The sequence below is a fragment of the Eptesicus fuscus genome, chromosome 16 (assembly GCF_027574615.1).
Source record: "Eptesicus fuscus isolate TK198812 chromosome 16, DD_ASM_mEF_20220401, whole genome shotgun sequence".
NCBI classification, from domain to species: domain Eukaryota; kingdom Metazoa; phylum Chordata; class Mammalia; order Chiroptera; family Vespertilionidae; genus Eptesicus; species Eptesicus fuscus.
The window spans coordinates 24,159,571-24,173,876 of record NC_072488.1 but is presented as its reverse complement, the minus strand read 5'-3'; the positions used below and the strand labels follow the sequence as shown (position 1 = coordinate 24,173,876).

General features: G+C 48.0%; 1 protein-coding gene across 1 annotated transcript in view; it reads right to left on the bottom strand.

The window, feature by feature from the left end:
• LOC129151823 (protein kinase C epsilon type-like) overlaps nt 1-12,645 on the bottom strand; it is a 171,198-nt gene extending 158,553 nt beyond the window's left edge. The window contains exons 1-2 of the mRNA XM_054727960.1: nt 12,609-12,645; nt 11,862-12,406 (exon numbers count right to left, since the gene is read on the bottom strand). Of these exons, the coding sequence (XP_054583935.1) occupies nt 11,862-12,209 (348 nt within the window). The 5' untranslated portion in view covers nt 12,210-12,406; nt 12,609-12,645. The remainder of the gene's footprint in view (nt 1-11,861; nt 12,407-12,608) is intronic.
• Between the last annotated feature and the right edge of the window lie 1,661 nt (nt 12,646-14,306).

Sequence of the window (14,306 nt, the reverse complement as noted above, 5' to 3'; positions counted from 1 at the left end):
GCCTCAAAACTCAGTTACCACATGAGGCTCATCAGCTAATGAAGGTGGTGAGGTTCAGGTCACAATGTGACACTGCCCCTGCTTTTTAAAAACCCAAGAGGGAACGATGTGTCAGGTCGGTCCACCCACTGGCACCAAAGCCAGCCCAAAGGCAGGTAATCCATGTTCATCTCCACTCCCACCCCAGGGGCCAACTAGGAAGGGCTTAGCAGACCCTAAATTCCTGTTTCCTGTTGCTGCCTTATCTCAGAGAGGAAGGGAAGTAGGGACCCACAGGAAAAGGGTTAGCTCAAAACTCCTCAGTTGGTAATTATTGAACAAAACCTTCAGCTGGAAGCACAATTTTACCTGTCTCTAATAATAAATATTAATTGCAGATGCTTACCAATAATATATTACTATTTATTAAGAACTTTCTAGAAGCCAGGCACTTTTACATGTTTCATCTATTATTACAATAATTCTGCAAGCAAGCTATTAATCCCATTTTTATTAGAAGGAGAAGACTGGTACAGATAAGTTAAGTAATTTGCCCAATATCATGCAGCCCAAACTGATAAAACTGGAATTCAACCCAGGACTGGCTGACTCCAAAATATTTTTTTAGATTTATGAATTTCGACAAGCCACCACTCAATTACATGAAGGATGCTACGAAGCTATTCTCCACCTCTATCAATCTTATCAAGAAATAAACAAAAGAAATTTAACTGGAAATATAGCGTGGGAGATTGAGGTTAGCCCTCAAGATAGATTTCCTTGATAACCAAAAGTTCAATATATCATGAGTGATTCTGTTCAACACTTTGCTGCAAGCAAAATTCCTAGAACACAGAAAGTATTCAATACATATTTGTTGAATGGCTGGCTGGCTAGATGGATGAACAGATTAATGAATGAATATCCATTCTAGCCACCATTCTCTTTCTTTGGATAGCTTGTTTTGTTTTGTGTGTGTGTGTTTTCAATGAAGCAATTATTTTTGGATTGCATTCCTACTTTAATCTCACCGGTTTGCTGACTGCCCTCATAACCCAAATGCTAAAAACCGCTTGTCCAGCCCTGGCTAGTGTGGCTCAGTTGGTTGGAGCATCATCCAGTACAATTCCCTGTGAGGTTCAATTCCCTGTGAGGGCACATACCTAGGTTATGGGTTCAATCCCTGGTGGGGTACGTATAGGGGGCAACCGATGGATGTTTCTCACATCAATGTTTCTTTCTTTCTCTCTCTCTCCATTTCTCTCTCTCTCTCTCTCCCTTCCCATCTCCCTAAAATCAATAAGCATGTCCTCAGGTGGGAGTTAATAAAAACAATTTTTTAAAAAAACAACAACACTGCTTTCCAACATTTTTTATGCTCTTCTTCCAATTTAGAGGGGCTCACTTCCCTGTCTATTCAAATTCCATTTTGTTCAAGGCCTGGCTCCAAATCTTACCAAGAAGTCTTTGCTAACTAGAACCCATGTGAACCACCTCTCCTATGAATTCCTGGTCTTCAACCTCACTGTTTCATAAAAAGGTGTTACTGTTGAATCCCCAAAAGGTCCACTTGAGGAAGGTCCATTCCTTCTTTTATCTAATTATGGTTTTCAAAACTTTGTCCAGCAAACACTAGTTCTATGACCCTAATAATTTTTTCACAAATAAGAAAGAGCATTCTGTGATAATATCTTCATCATAGAAATGTGTAGTTGTATACAGGGATGTACAAGTCCCCTTGCAATGGGCCATCTAGGAAACTTTAATATGCTAATGTGCATTTAACTCTGTAACATTTCCCAACCTCTTTGATCACAGCAAGGAGAAGATACTCTGGCCAATACTGATAGGTTACATGCTCCAGTTTTGCTGGCTGATTGATTCTCTCAATGATCCAGACAGAGGGCCATTTAAAAATAAATTTATTGTCTGTGGGTCTTGAACACTAGATCGAGAAGCAAGCCATCAAAAATTGCTTTGTGATTTCGATCACGACATTGCAGAAAAATGAAGAGGAAACAAAAGCAGAAGCTGGCACTTTTTCAGAGGAGACAAGATTTAGCTTCCTGGAGAACAATAAAGATGAAATTTTATCAAGTGCGAGGCTGAGCAGTCAAGGCCTAAAATGCAGACAGCCGAGTCAGGATCCCTGTTAACAGAGGCCTTCCATAGCCTCAGACTATGCTAACGCACGGGGAATCTAAGGTCCAACGCCACCAATTAATAGAAGTCACTTGACTCTCCTTCAATAAATTTCCCATGGGAAGAGGTGAGGTCCAGGTGGCTCCAGCTCTGAAAGGCTTGTGATGAGCTCTGCTTCTTAGCTGTAATTTTACATACCAGTATATTTATGTTATTCCTTGATTCATATCGTGTCTCCCACAAGATTATATACTCCCATGACAGCAGGGACCAGCTCCTGGCATAGAGCCTGGCAACTAAGGTATTCAATAAATATTTACTAAATGGATTTTAAAAAATGGCTGGGACAATGAGTGAACACACCACTTTGGCCACTGGTTAGAAACTTTAGAGGCATCCATCATCTTTTTTTTAGACTGCACCAGATGAACTTCTAAGAGCAGAATCCAAGTCAGTCTGATTAAAGAATGCTGCCTATTTGAGCTTCTACAGATCAGACCCCAAATGGCAAGCTTTTATACAACCAACTGATGAGTAGGTTACGTAGACTTCCTGAGTGGCTTATACTCTGATTGGCAAGCCACTTGCGGGATAGGAGGGGGGAGGAGACACACGTCCCGCTCACAGTTGCTTACATCTGGCTGGGAAAAGATGGCTGGCACCAAAAGATGTTATCATCCGAAAAACAAGCAACTCTATTCAGGAAGGACAAAAGCAAAATCAAAGACGGTTTTCCCCCCTCAATGGTTAATTATAGATTCACCTGCCATGATTTTTCAAAACCCTCTTGAACATGATTACATTTTCACTCTGATCTACATCTTGGGATCATTAGCTCAATGAGTTTACTCCTTGGTGGCAAATAAAGGTGACTTTTCACTAGCTGAGAAACGACCTCTCCCCACTTCAAAACTACAACTAAAAGACAAAACGGACACAAAGAAAAAGAAAAAGAAAGAAACGACCTCTCTGAGACTTCAAGGTAAGATAGAGGGGACGGGGAGGAGGTGGGGGCAGGGGAGATCCCCCTTTCTGCACTTGGATTTGGTATCAGGCTTATGCTTCCCTCCAAGACACGAGATTACAGAGCTCAATCATTTTCCCTCCGCATTTTTCATTCTGTTCAGACGCTGCAATGACAATAGTATGCTCCTGTCCTCTCGGTTCTCCCAGCACAGTAGACTTTTGGCCACCTCACTTGGGTTCTGCCAGAAAACTAGATTTCAAACAGGTGCAGCCCTGCTGATTAGCATTATAATAGATTGTAATTACTTAACAGGCCCATATATACCCAGAGGAACTTGGCGAGAAATAGAATGCTTTGCCAAGTGTAGCTTTTATTTATGTAAAACACTGCAGGCCTGCTCTGGAGTTCTTTTAATCTACGTGAAGCCCCCGGAAGAAGGAAATGCCTCAGTGAGCTCTGTGAGTTCAGGCGCTGGAATTTAAAATTTCGTTTCTTGTTGCTGCCAACTACAAAGGGTTTTGTTTCTAAAGCCCTTAAGCGAACTTAAACTTGATTTTTTTTTTTTAGCTTTATTGTTGAAAGTATTGCATATGTCCCCTATTTTCCCCCATTGACCTCTTCTAGCCCACCCCCACCCCACCCCACCCCAGGCCTTCACCACCCTATTGTCTTGTCCATGGGTTATGCACATATGCATACAAGGTCTTTGGTTGATCTCTTCCCACCCTCCCACCCTCCTCCACCTTCCCTCTGAGATTCCACAGTCTGTTCCATGCTTCTATGTCTCTGGATCTATTCTGTTCATCAGTTTATTTTGTTCATTGGATTCCACATATGAGTGAGATCATGTGATACTTGTCTTTCTCTAACTGGCTTATTTCACTTAGCATAATACTCTCCAGGTCCTTCCATGATGTCTTAAAGTGTAAGAGGAGTTCTTTTTCCTCTGCATAGTATTCCATGATGTAAATGTACCACAGCTTTTTTATCCGCTCATCTACTGGTGGGCATTTGGGCTGTTTCCAGATCTTAACTATTATAAATTGTGCTACTATGAACATAGGGGGACATATATTCTTTCTGATTGGTGTTTTGGGTTTCTTAGGATATACTCCTAGAAATGGGATCACTGGATCAAATGGCAGTTCCATATTTAATTTTGGGGAAACCCCATACTGTTTTCATATACACGATTTTAATCTCTGCAAAGGAAGGACAAGTGGCCCTTTTCCTTCTCCCCTCATCCCAGCATCTTGCATAGGCTCTGGGCCTCTAGAGGGTGTATGATTTTACTGAAATCACAGAACCTCAGACTTCATGGAGACACTTCAGTTCAGAAATTGCTACATGGGAAATAATATAGCATTCCCTCATTCAAACATCTTAATGGACTACACAAATTTTTATAAGTAAAATAATCTTCCTTCTTCCTTCTTTCAACTGTACAGAATGATTTCTTATGGAATTCACTTGCCATACTGGGTTTCCCAAATAGACTTCATACTCCTCAAAGGCAGGAATAATACCAAACACAACTCTTGTTTTTACCAAGCCCCCAAAATCTAGCATAGTAGGTACTAGGGAATACACACTCGTTTCATTCATTCAACAATGTGCCAGGAACTGTTTTGGGTGCCAAGAATACAGCCATTAACAAAAACCTTTGCATTTACAGGACCTCTGCTCTGGTGTTGGAGATGGACAATAAAGATAAATAAGAAAAATATGTAATATATAAGAGCAAAATAAAGCAGGAAAGGAGCATATAAAATGTCAAGGAGAGGGTAAATTTTTAGAAAGGACTGCTAGAAAAAGCCTTACTGAGAAAGTAATATTTGGTAAAATCTTGAGCCATGAGGTATCTGGGGAAGGAACATTCTAGAAAGATGACGTGGCAAGTGCAAAGACTGAGGCAGGAGCATGGTGAATATTTTTAAGGAGTGTCAGTGGGTCAGTATGTCTGGGAAAGGAGTGAGCAAGGTCAAGAGTAATGAGCAATGGGGTCAGAGTGTTCATAACAGGATGCCTGACCATATTAGCCTTGCAGATTATGATAAGGACTTGTGTTTTTACCCCGAGGGATTTATGTGCAGAGTGACGTGACCTGGTTATGTTGGGTGAAGCAGTTAGGAGGCTATTGAAATATCCCAGGTATGAGATAATAGGGACTTGGCCAGAGTGGTGTCAGAAAGATCATCAGACCTGGGACACATTTTGAAGGTAGACAACAGATACTGCTGATGGACTGGATAAGAGGCATCAAAAATGGCTTCTCACATTTTCCAGCCTGGACAACTGGAAGGATGGAGTTGCCATTTCTTGAGCTGGGAGAAGTCTATGAGAGGCTTAGATCAGGGAGGGAGGTGGGAGAAATCAGGTATATAGTTTTAGACATAATTAAGTATGAGATGTCCTTTACAAAATCAAATGGCTGCCCCGCCGGTGTGACTCTGTGGTTGAGCAGCGACCCATGAACCAGAAGGTCATGGTTTGATTCCCAGTCAGGGCATATGCCTGGGTTGCAGGTTCCATCCCCAGTAGGTGGTGTGCAGGAGGTAGCCAACCAATGATTCTCTCTCATCACTGATGTTTCTCTCTCTCTCTCTCTCTCTCTCTCTCTCTCTCTCTCTCTCTCTCTCTCTTCCTCTCTCTGAAATCAATAAAAAATAATTGTTTAAAAAAATTTTTAAACAAATGGCAATGCCAAAAAGGCAGTCACTTATGTGAGTTCAGAAGTTCAAGAGCAGGTATGGGCTGGAATTAGGAATTTAGAGTCAACAGCATTGAGAATATATTTAAATCCATGAAGCTAGATAAAATTAGTACAGTGAAACCAAAACAGCGGCTCCCAAATACCCCTATTTCCAATTACTCATATGCCTCAATAAGTAATTAACCTTTGACTATCGTGGCCACAATTCCTGGACTTCCCAAAACAACCTCATTTCAAGTAATTGCTATATTTTCAAAAAAGGCAATTTGTTAAGTGTAACTAAATTAAATTTATTTGTAGACTATGTGAGATTTTTCTTATAAATGCATTCACAACTCAAGGAGAAAAAAAAAATACCTTTCACTGGAACTATATTCTGACTTAAGGTTCTAAAACTATGAATACATACACATAACTCTTCAAGTATTAATAATATTGTTAAAATGTATTGTAGCCTGGCCCTTTGCTAAAATCTTTATATAGATTCCCTTGTTTCTCACAACAACCCTAAGACGTAAGAACTATTATATTCTCACATTACAGATTAATGGGTTTATAACAGCTAAAGCATAGGTTAAGTCACATGCCCAAAGGCACTCAACTAGTGAGTGCTAGAGGCATCTGTGATTAGAACTCAGATTCCAGGGAAAGGGGCCCACTGAGGCGCCAAGGGCCTCAAATAGTCTCTAAAGTGGCTGCTGGTCAAAAACAGGACCCACAGACAAGGCCGACTGCCCTTTCACTTCAGGGCCCCAATGCCATGGAGGTGTGATAGCACTGGGGTAAGAACTAACCCTTAGGGTAGTTATTAAGCGACCAATTATGTACCAAAGGGAATAATTTTTAATCAGAAGGTTAGAATTTTAGGAGTCAGTAGGGAATAGAGTAGCAAGACACTCATAGACCCTCAACTGCTGGGGAACAAATGCAGGCTTTCTGTGCATAAACCATTCTCAGGTGCCCATGGACCATTCCCAGTCCTCCCCCACCCTCTTCCCAGCCCCTTCCCACCTCAGTCTATTTACATGATGATGGAGATTTCCATATTTCCTCTAACATTTCCCTACAAAAGTCCTGAAGATAGAGATACACCTTGGGGCAGTGTGCATCCAGGTGTGCTCAGGCCATCATCTCAGATGACACTCAGCAGAGACTTGTTTAATCCTAAGTGTGTTCAGGCTTCGCCCAGGGCATCGGCATCTAAACCAAGAGGGGCCCTTCCTTGGCCTTTGCATTGTAAGAATCTCCCCCTCGGAATTCTTGCGCCAAAGGGGAATCAGCCCCAAAGCCTAACTTTTCCAAACAGGGTGCAGGCCTATCTCCCAGGATCAGCAGGGAAGGAAGATTGGAGAAGCCCTGTCAATAGGCTGTATTGGAAATATGAAACAGAAACTTGAGTGTCTCAATCCTTGCCAAATAAGATGACCCTACTGAAGAGAAATATTTTGGAGACTATGTAAAGCTGGTTTCTTGGGGTGCTACAGAATAATCAGCTCAGTAAAGAACTGGGAGGATCAGGAGACATAACAATACGTGCAGCTGTTAAGCATTCATTGCGCCCTTCCTAAGGTTCAGGCCTTGGCCTGTATACTTGACAGCTATTGACTCCTTTCACCCACAACAGCCCCATTTTATTTTAGCTAGGTATTTTTATTGTCACCCACTTTTTACAGAGGAAGAAACAGAAGCGCAGGTTAAATGGTTCACTCAAGGTCACGAAAGATTGATGGGATTCAAACCTACACATCCTGTCTCCGGAGCTCTGCCTGTAAGCGCTCTGCTGAGCCGCCTCTCAAAAGACAACCTGAGTTGTCAGTGGCTGAGTGTCAACCTGTGAACCAGGAAGTCACGGTTTGATTCCTAGTCAGGGCACATACCTGGGTTGTGGGCTTGATCCCCAGTGTGGGGTGTGCAGGAGGCAGCCGATCAAGGATTCCCTCTCGTCGTTGATGTTTCTATCTCTCTCTCCCTTTCCCTTCCTCTCTGAAATAATTTTTTTTAAATGTTTTAAAGATGACTTTGTCATTACCTCTGCATTATGAGTAGCTCAGCACCTCTTCTACAGGATGAAGCAAGGGAGTGACCCTAAGCAAAGATGTCTTCAGAGGCAGGGGTGGTGCAAGGGGGTGAGGGAATAGGGAACTGAGCTCGGTACACAGACCTAAGTAGACTACGTAAACTATAGAGCAAACCCCTGAGTGTGTAGGGGACCAGCCAGCTGTCAACCTGCGTGCTCCATCCACGCTCTCTGCCATCTACTGTGCTCCCCACCGTCTGTCCTAAATGCTAATGCAGCTCCATCGAGCCTCTGAGTCTAACATGAATCCCCACATTTCTAGTTTATACAATTATGCTTATAAATATTGCTTTAGGACTTACAAAGGCCTACAAGAAAATTTCTGGACATTTCTGTACAAAATCTTGATACACTAATTACCTGGAGCTATTCCGGCCCAGGGTTTCCCAAAGCATCTTCTGATCCAAACCTTGAGGACAGCTTGTTAAAAACGAGGAGTCCTAGCACCCATCGTAAGCCACAGAATGGAGAGCTCTGAAGGTGGGCAGGAGGGTCTGTATTTGCACACCGAAGTCTGAGGAGCGTTATTATCTTGTTCTTGGAAAACCGAGCTATAGCAACAGGGTTTACTAGGATTCTGCTTCAAGCACAGGTGAAATCCTCCCATGTCTCCGTAATAAGCTTTCTCTAAAGAACCCCCTTTGTCATCACAACTGATACGTCTCCCACTATCTGAAGAATAATGATCTCAGCCTGGCTTTGAAACACGTTGGAACCCACCTCAGTTGTCTAAACTCCCTCCTACTCCAGTGTTTCCAAAATGTGTCCCCCATGTCACTAATGATTTTAAGAGGTACCTGAGGTGAGCTTCTTTTCTTTTTATTTCAGAGGCCATGTGTTTATTTTCATGTGAATGAAGAAAAGTCATAACAACAGTCTCCAAACCTGTGATTTCATGAAGACTGGGGCTCAAGTGGAAAGTCAAAGAATCAATGTTGAAAACTATTACGTAAATAATAGCACAGGCAGTGCCCAGATAATAAGTCTTAAATTTAGGGAACGTGACCCAGCCTGCTCCTTTCTGATAGGCACCCTCCGTTTCAGCCATGCTACTCCGTTCTCCGATGCTGACCACAGGCATTCTCTGCTTTTATTCCAGCTGTGTCCGTGCCCATGAAACACTGCCTCCTCTTATAAATACCTCTTCAAATGTTACCCACATTTCACACCCAATGCATGCCTCCTTTCAGGAACCCTCCAGATCCTTCCAGCTCTCCTCGCCTACTCCTTTTCTGAATTCCTCCAAATATTCATTTAGAACCTTATCGGTGTTTACCTGGTTATATGGAAGCCCCTAGAGAGTCACCCATCGTCTCTTTTACCTCTGGATTAGAGTGCTAAACTTCCCTGGTTGAATCTGAGCAACAAACGGCGAGTATAGATGAATACATCGCTCAGAAGAATGCAACGTTCCACAGCAATGCGAGGAGCAGCGCCAGCTCCCCCTCAGAGTTCTTAGCCACTCCTGAAAAAGGTGAATCTCTTCATCACTGCCAGGTAAAGAGCGCAAAGGCCTGAGCCCGGGGAATTCTCCCCGAAGGTGTGATTCCGTAAGTGGGGCCCCTGGCTGATGGGAATGGGAAAGGTGACCTTACTCAGCCCACGTGCAACTTGGCTGTTTCCAAGGGCCAATCACCTCTGCTGATGCATGCCCACCCTCGGGCTGGGGGAACCGGAGTGGCCACAGCCTCCTCTAGGGAAAACAACACTACATGAGCAAAGAGAACCAGCTCTAGTTCTTGCTTCATTCTCCGACGCCTTCAGCCTTTCTGTAGCTCAGGTTTCTTTAAAACTGTCTAACACCTGTCATACTTAATTCACACTTGCTATAAGGCAAAAGAGATCATGAGATAATGATTTTGAAAGCTCTTTAAATTATCATGTACAATAAAAATGTTCGGGGACGCAGCCTGCGTATCTGCAGGGAAAATAGACCAGGGAGGCTCAGTTCTCCACCAGACAGTGGTGAGCAAGAGGAGCTGTGGGCCTTACCTCCAACCCCCCTTTGCCTGTCATGTTACCTCGGGTACCACTTAGCTTCTCGGGGACGCAGTGTCCTTGTCTGTAAAACGTGCCTGTGCCCTAGGTGATCTGGTCTAGGGCCAAATCCAACATGAATTTGAGAAGCTTAGAGAAAGATAACCAAGCAAGACTACTGGCCACTGTACGCTTCACTGGACGTGCTCAGAAGTGGGAATGGTGCCCTGCTGTGCCCAGGGTTTGGGTGGGCCCCAGCAAAGCACCACCAGAGGCACTCAGACATCGCCCCCTCCAACCAAGACCTGTTCTCTGAATAAAAGGGGACTTGCTACTCTCTGCCTCCCCTCAAACCCCCTCCTCTGCATATAAAGCAAAAGGCCCCATCTCCTCACAGCCACAGTCATGGTTTTTTTTTCTCCTTCCTATCCTAAAACAACAACTTCAGAACCATAGTTGATTAGTATTAAGGTCTGGCTCTGAAATTAGTTATCCCTTCCTCTCCCTCTCAGACACATACTGCTTTCATGAGTAAAAGTACTAACAGGCATGTGTGGAAAGGACATGGGGAACGAGTGGAAACTCGGGTGGTGGGAGGGAGGCAGAGGTACGGGGCATTGTGGAATGGAATGGCACTGCGTTCTTTGGGATTCCACCAAGGTTTGCCTGCTTCCCAAAGTGTAAGTCACAAATCACCCAGGGATGTACTTGGCGTGGTGTGTTGGAGCTTCCCTGCAAGGTCCGTAACCATGGTTTCGGGCAGCCCACATCACAGCCCTGAGGATAAAGAGAAGAGGCTTTTTCTGATTTTCCCCCTAAAAGTCCATTGCCTTGAAAAAATATGATCTGCCAAGGTGATTCATATGCAACCTCTGACCCTAGGACAATCATGAAGTTATTTGTTCTCAATAATTAGAAGGTGATTTCTCTACATCTCTCCACAAGAAGCAGATACTTCTCTTCTTGTGTGGCTCAAAGAACCCTGAAAACATATACACCCAGCGCCACGCCTGCTCTCGGTGGAAACAGGTAACAAGAATTTCTAAAAATACAGAAATGTATTTCCTCATTTAACACTATCCCTCCTAGAACAGCTAAAACAAGGCTGTGTTCTCCTCCCTGCTTCTCTGGGTACTGAGGCTGAAGGCACTTAGCTTATACAGTCCATGGACAAGGCCTATTTCCCAGCCCCTAATATTTTGACAATGTAATCCATTAACTCAATCTCAGACTTAGAAATGGTATTTCATCCCACATATCTTGAAGATCAAACCAGGGAAACTGTAAGTAGGTTTCAAAGCGCTGATTTTTTTTTTCAATTACCCGCAAGCAGAACCATTTTTTAAATACAACACCCATTCGGGATGGAGGGGTCATGCGTTGGGCAAAACAAGCTGGGCCGATGTTTCCTCGACCCTGGAGGTGGCATCCTGGAGGAGAACACATTTCTCTCCCTGCTGTGTCCGAAGATGAGCTACCCACCATGCCACAGAATAGAAACAAGCTAGCTTCCTCCGGAGGGGAAAAGAAAGCAGCTCCGGACTCGGCGCAGCAGGACAAAGCCAGGACGTGCGAGAAGCCTTCAGTCTAGGGCTCCACGTGCCGCTCCAAGGACAGAGGAACCCACCCACACACCATCACACACAGCCAGCCCACCACGCGCCAGCGGAAGGCGCCGGCCAACCTGCAGGCACTAGCTCGGGGCTCTCTCCGCTTGCGAGTTCCCTGTAGCAACCCGCCGGCTGTAGGGGCCCAAGAGCCAGACCCTCGTTCCAAGTCTCTTCTTCTTGGCTCCAGTGCCTACTACCTCTCCCCACCACCCAAGTAGAGGGTGCTCTTCTCCAAGGTAACTGAGACTTAGGTAGACACACACACTTCAGGTGACAGTGAAGTCCCTGCACCCCTACTACCAATGCCAAGGCCCTTGGTCGCCCCCTTCGCACCCCCCAACCAACCCCGGACCCCACAGCTGGGAGAGCTCCTGGACCGCGAGGCGCCAGACTCACCCAGTCCTCGAAGTGGCGGCTCCCGTTCTGCAGTAGCTCCTCAAACTGGATGGTGCAGTTGGCCACGAAGTCGTCGTAGCCGATGGGGGCATCGTGGAAGACGGCCAACTCGATCTTGCGCCCGTTGCACACGTCGGTGACGAACTCGTCGTGCCAGGCCGGGCTGTTGGTCTTCTGCTTGGTGGCCGTCTGGCCGATGCGCGAGTCGTCCACGTTGAGGGCAATGTAAGGGTCCAGAAGGAAAGTCTGGGGCCGGAGTCCCACGGCATGGCGCAGCGACCAGGCTGTGGGCTTCAGGCTCACAGCCTCGCAGATTTTGATTTTAAGAAGGCCATTGAACACTACCATGGTCGGGGCGTGGAGTGGGGCCGGGATCCCTCCGTCCGCCCCCGAGGGCAGGATGAAGAACCGACGCCCCGGTGTTCGGAGCCGCGGGGGGCTCCTCGGTCCCCTCTCGCCCCACCCCACCCTCTGCCTACACCTGGTAGCGCTGCGCCCTGGCGCGGGCGATTCTCAGTGAGTGCATGTATTTCCTCGCCGGGTTCCTAACGGAAAACAGGGAGGGGGGGAGAGCTGGGGGACGTCCGTGTTTGGAACAAGCCTCTCCCCCCCTACCACCAGCGGCACCTCCAGAAGAAGAGAGGAGCTGTCGGCTCCTCTGCCAGCTGCGGGGGCTGTCTCGCCGCCTCGCTGGCTCTCCGGGTCCGGGCTGCGGGAAGCGGGGCGCCGCGCCGGGCGCTTACCTACCTTTCCGAAACATAATCCCCGGGAAATTTTGACTCCGGGAGGGCGAGGGGGCGGTGGGGCGGGGACGAAAACCGGGGGCGCAGATTTCAACCCGGATCCTCTTCGCACACCCAGCGCCCGCCTCTGGCCGCGCGGGGCGGGGGATGGACCGAGGGATGTTCAGTCTATCCGGAGGGATGCATGTCGAAAGGAAATGGTCCTCCTCGAAGCCAAATTTTTTTTTAAAAAATCCACAAGCCCCACCGCCAGCCTGGCCGCCGCCTCTAGGACGAAGCAGCGCCGCGCTGCGATCGGCGATCGGGAGGCGCCAGGAGCCCGGAATCTCACATCGGCGCGGGCTCGGAGTCGGGGTGGCCGCTGCTGGGGCTAGGGGCGCAGGCCGGCTCCGGCGGTGCGCAGCGCGGCGGCGGGGCCGGGACTGCGACTCTGCGCGGCCCCACCTCCAGGGAGCCGGCGCCCGCCCGCCCGCCCGCCGCGCTCTCCGCGTCCCCGCGCTCGGCTGCTGCTCGCTCGCCACCCGCCAGCTCTCCCCCTCGGTCCCTTCTCCCTCCGTCGGTGTGCGAGCGAGTCTCCCTCCCTCTAATGCAGGAAATGCGCAAAAGACGTCAGAGAGAGAGCGAGAGAGAGAGCGAGAGGGCGAGGGCGCGCGCGCGCGCTCCTGTGTTTAGGGAAATAGAAAGTTTTGCCGGTTGGGGGAGCAATACGGGAAAAGTGAGCCGAAGTGAGGACGGCGGAGAAGCGGGCGAGTCTGCCCGGGTCGCGGCGGCAGGCGGGGGAGCCAGGCCGGGAGCCCGCCGCGGGACCCCGGAGAATGGCGGCGCGGGGCCTGGGGTGCGGGTGTTGCACGCCGTGGATACCTGCCCTTTGCTCTCCCCCGGAGACCAGCGGGCCGCGCATCTCCTCGGAGCTCTGTGGCCAACGCTGTTTTAGAGCTGCGGGTGGGAGAGTGACGGGGAGAGAAGACTTGGGACCCTCCCCACCTCACCCTGACGCGGGCAGGCCTGCCATTCTGTCTGGAGACGCTGGGCTCGGCGGTGGCGGGGGGGGGGGGGGGGGTGCATAGGGAGGGGCGTGCAAGGCTCCCTATGAGTGTTTATATATTTACTCTCTCTTCCCTTTCTTTGGGGCATTCTCCCCCTTTTGGGATCTGCCCTGGACTTCTCAGGCTGCGAGGACTTGTTGACAAGTGAGAGCTTAGTAGAACCCCGGCTCGGTTTGTGCTTATGTTCTACAAAGTGACTTCATATTTACTCTGGACCTTGTCTGCCCTTTTCGGGGAGAGGGCTCTGATCGACGCGCTGACAGCGGCCGTCCGAGCTGCGGGAAAACGGGGCGCGCGCCCTGCGGGGGACCAGTGACTGTGTCCGTGCTAATTTCCTCCGTAACCTTTAAACTCTCCCTGGAAGCCGCCGCCTGGGCTGGTCACGTGAGGCGAGCCCTGGGCTGCTGGGGAAGAATTTCCTCCGCCGGGAGCCGGGGACTGGGAAGGCGGCCCCGCGAGGGATGGCCCCGGCGCTGCGGGACGCGGACCTGGGAGGGCGGGCCGAGAGCGCGCAGGCCCGGGGCGCGGTCCTTGCTGGAGTATCTCGAAGGATTGGGTCGGGAAGAGGTCATCTCCGCAACCTGCGAGCTGGGGTTGTGCAAATGGAAGAAGAAAACCGCGGCTTATCCAAAAGGCCAAGTCAAGTCAGGGAGTTT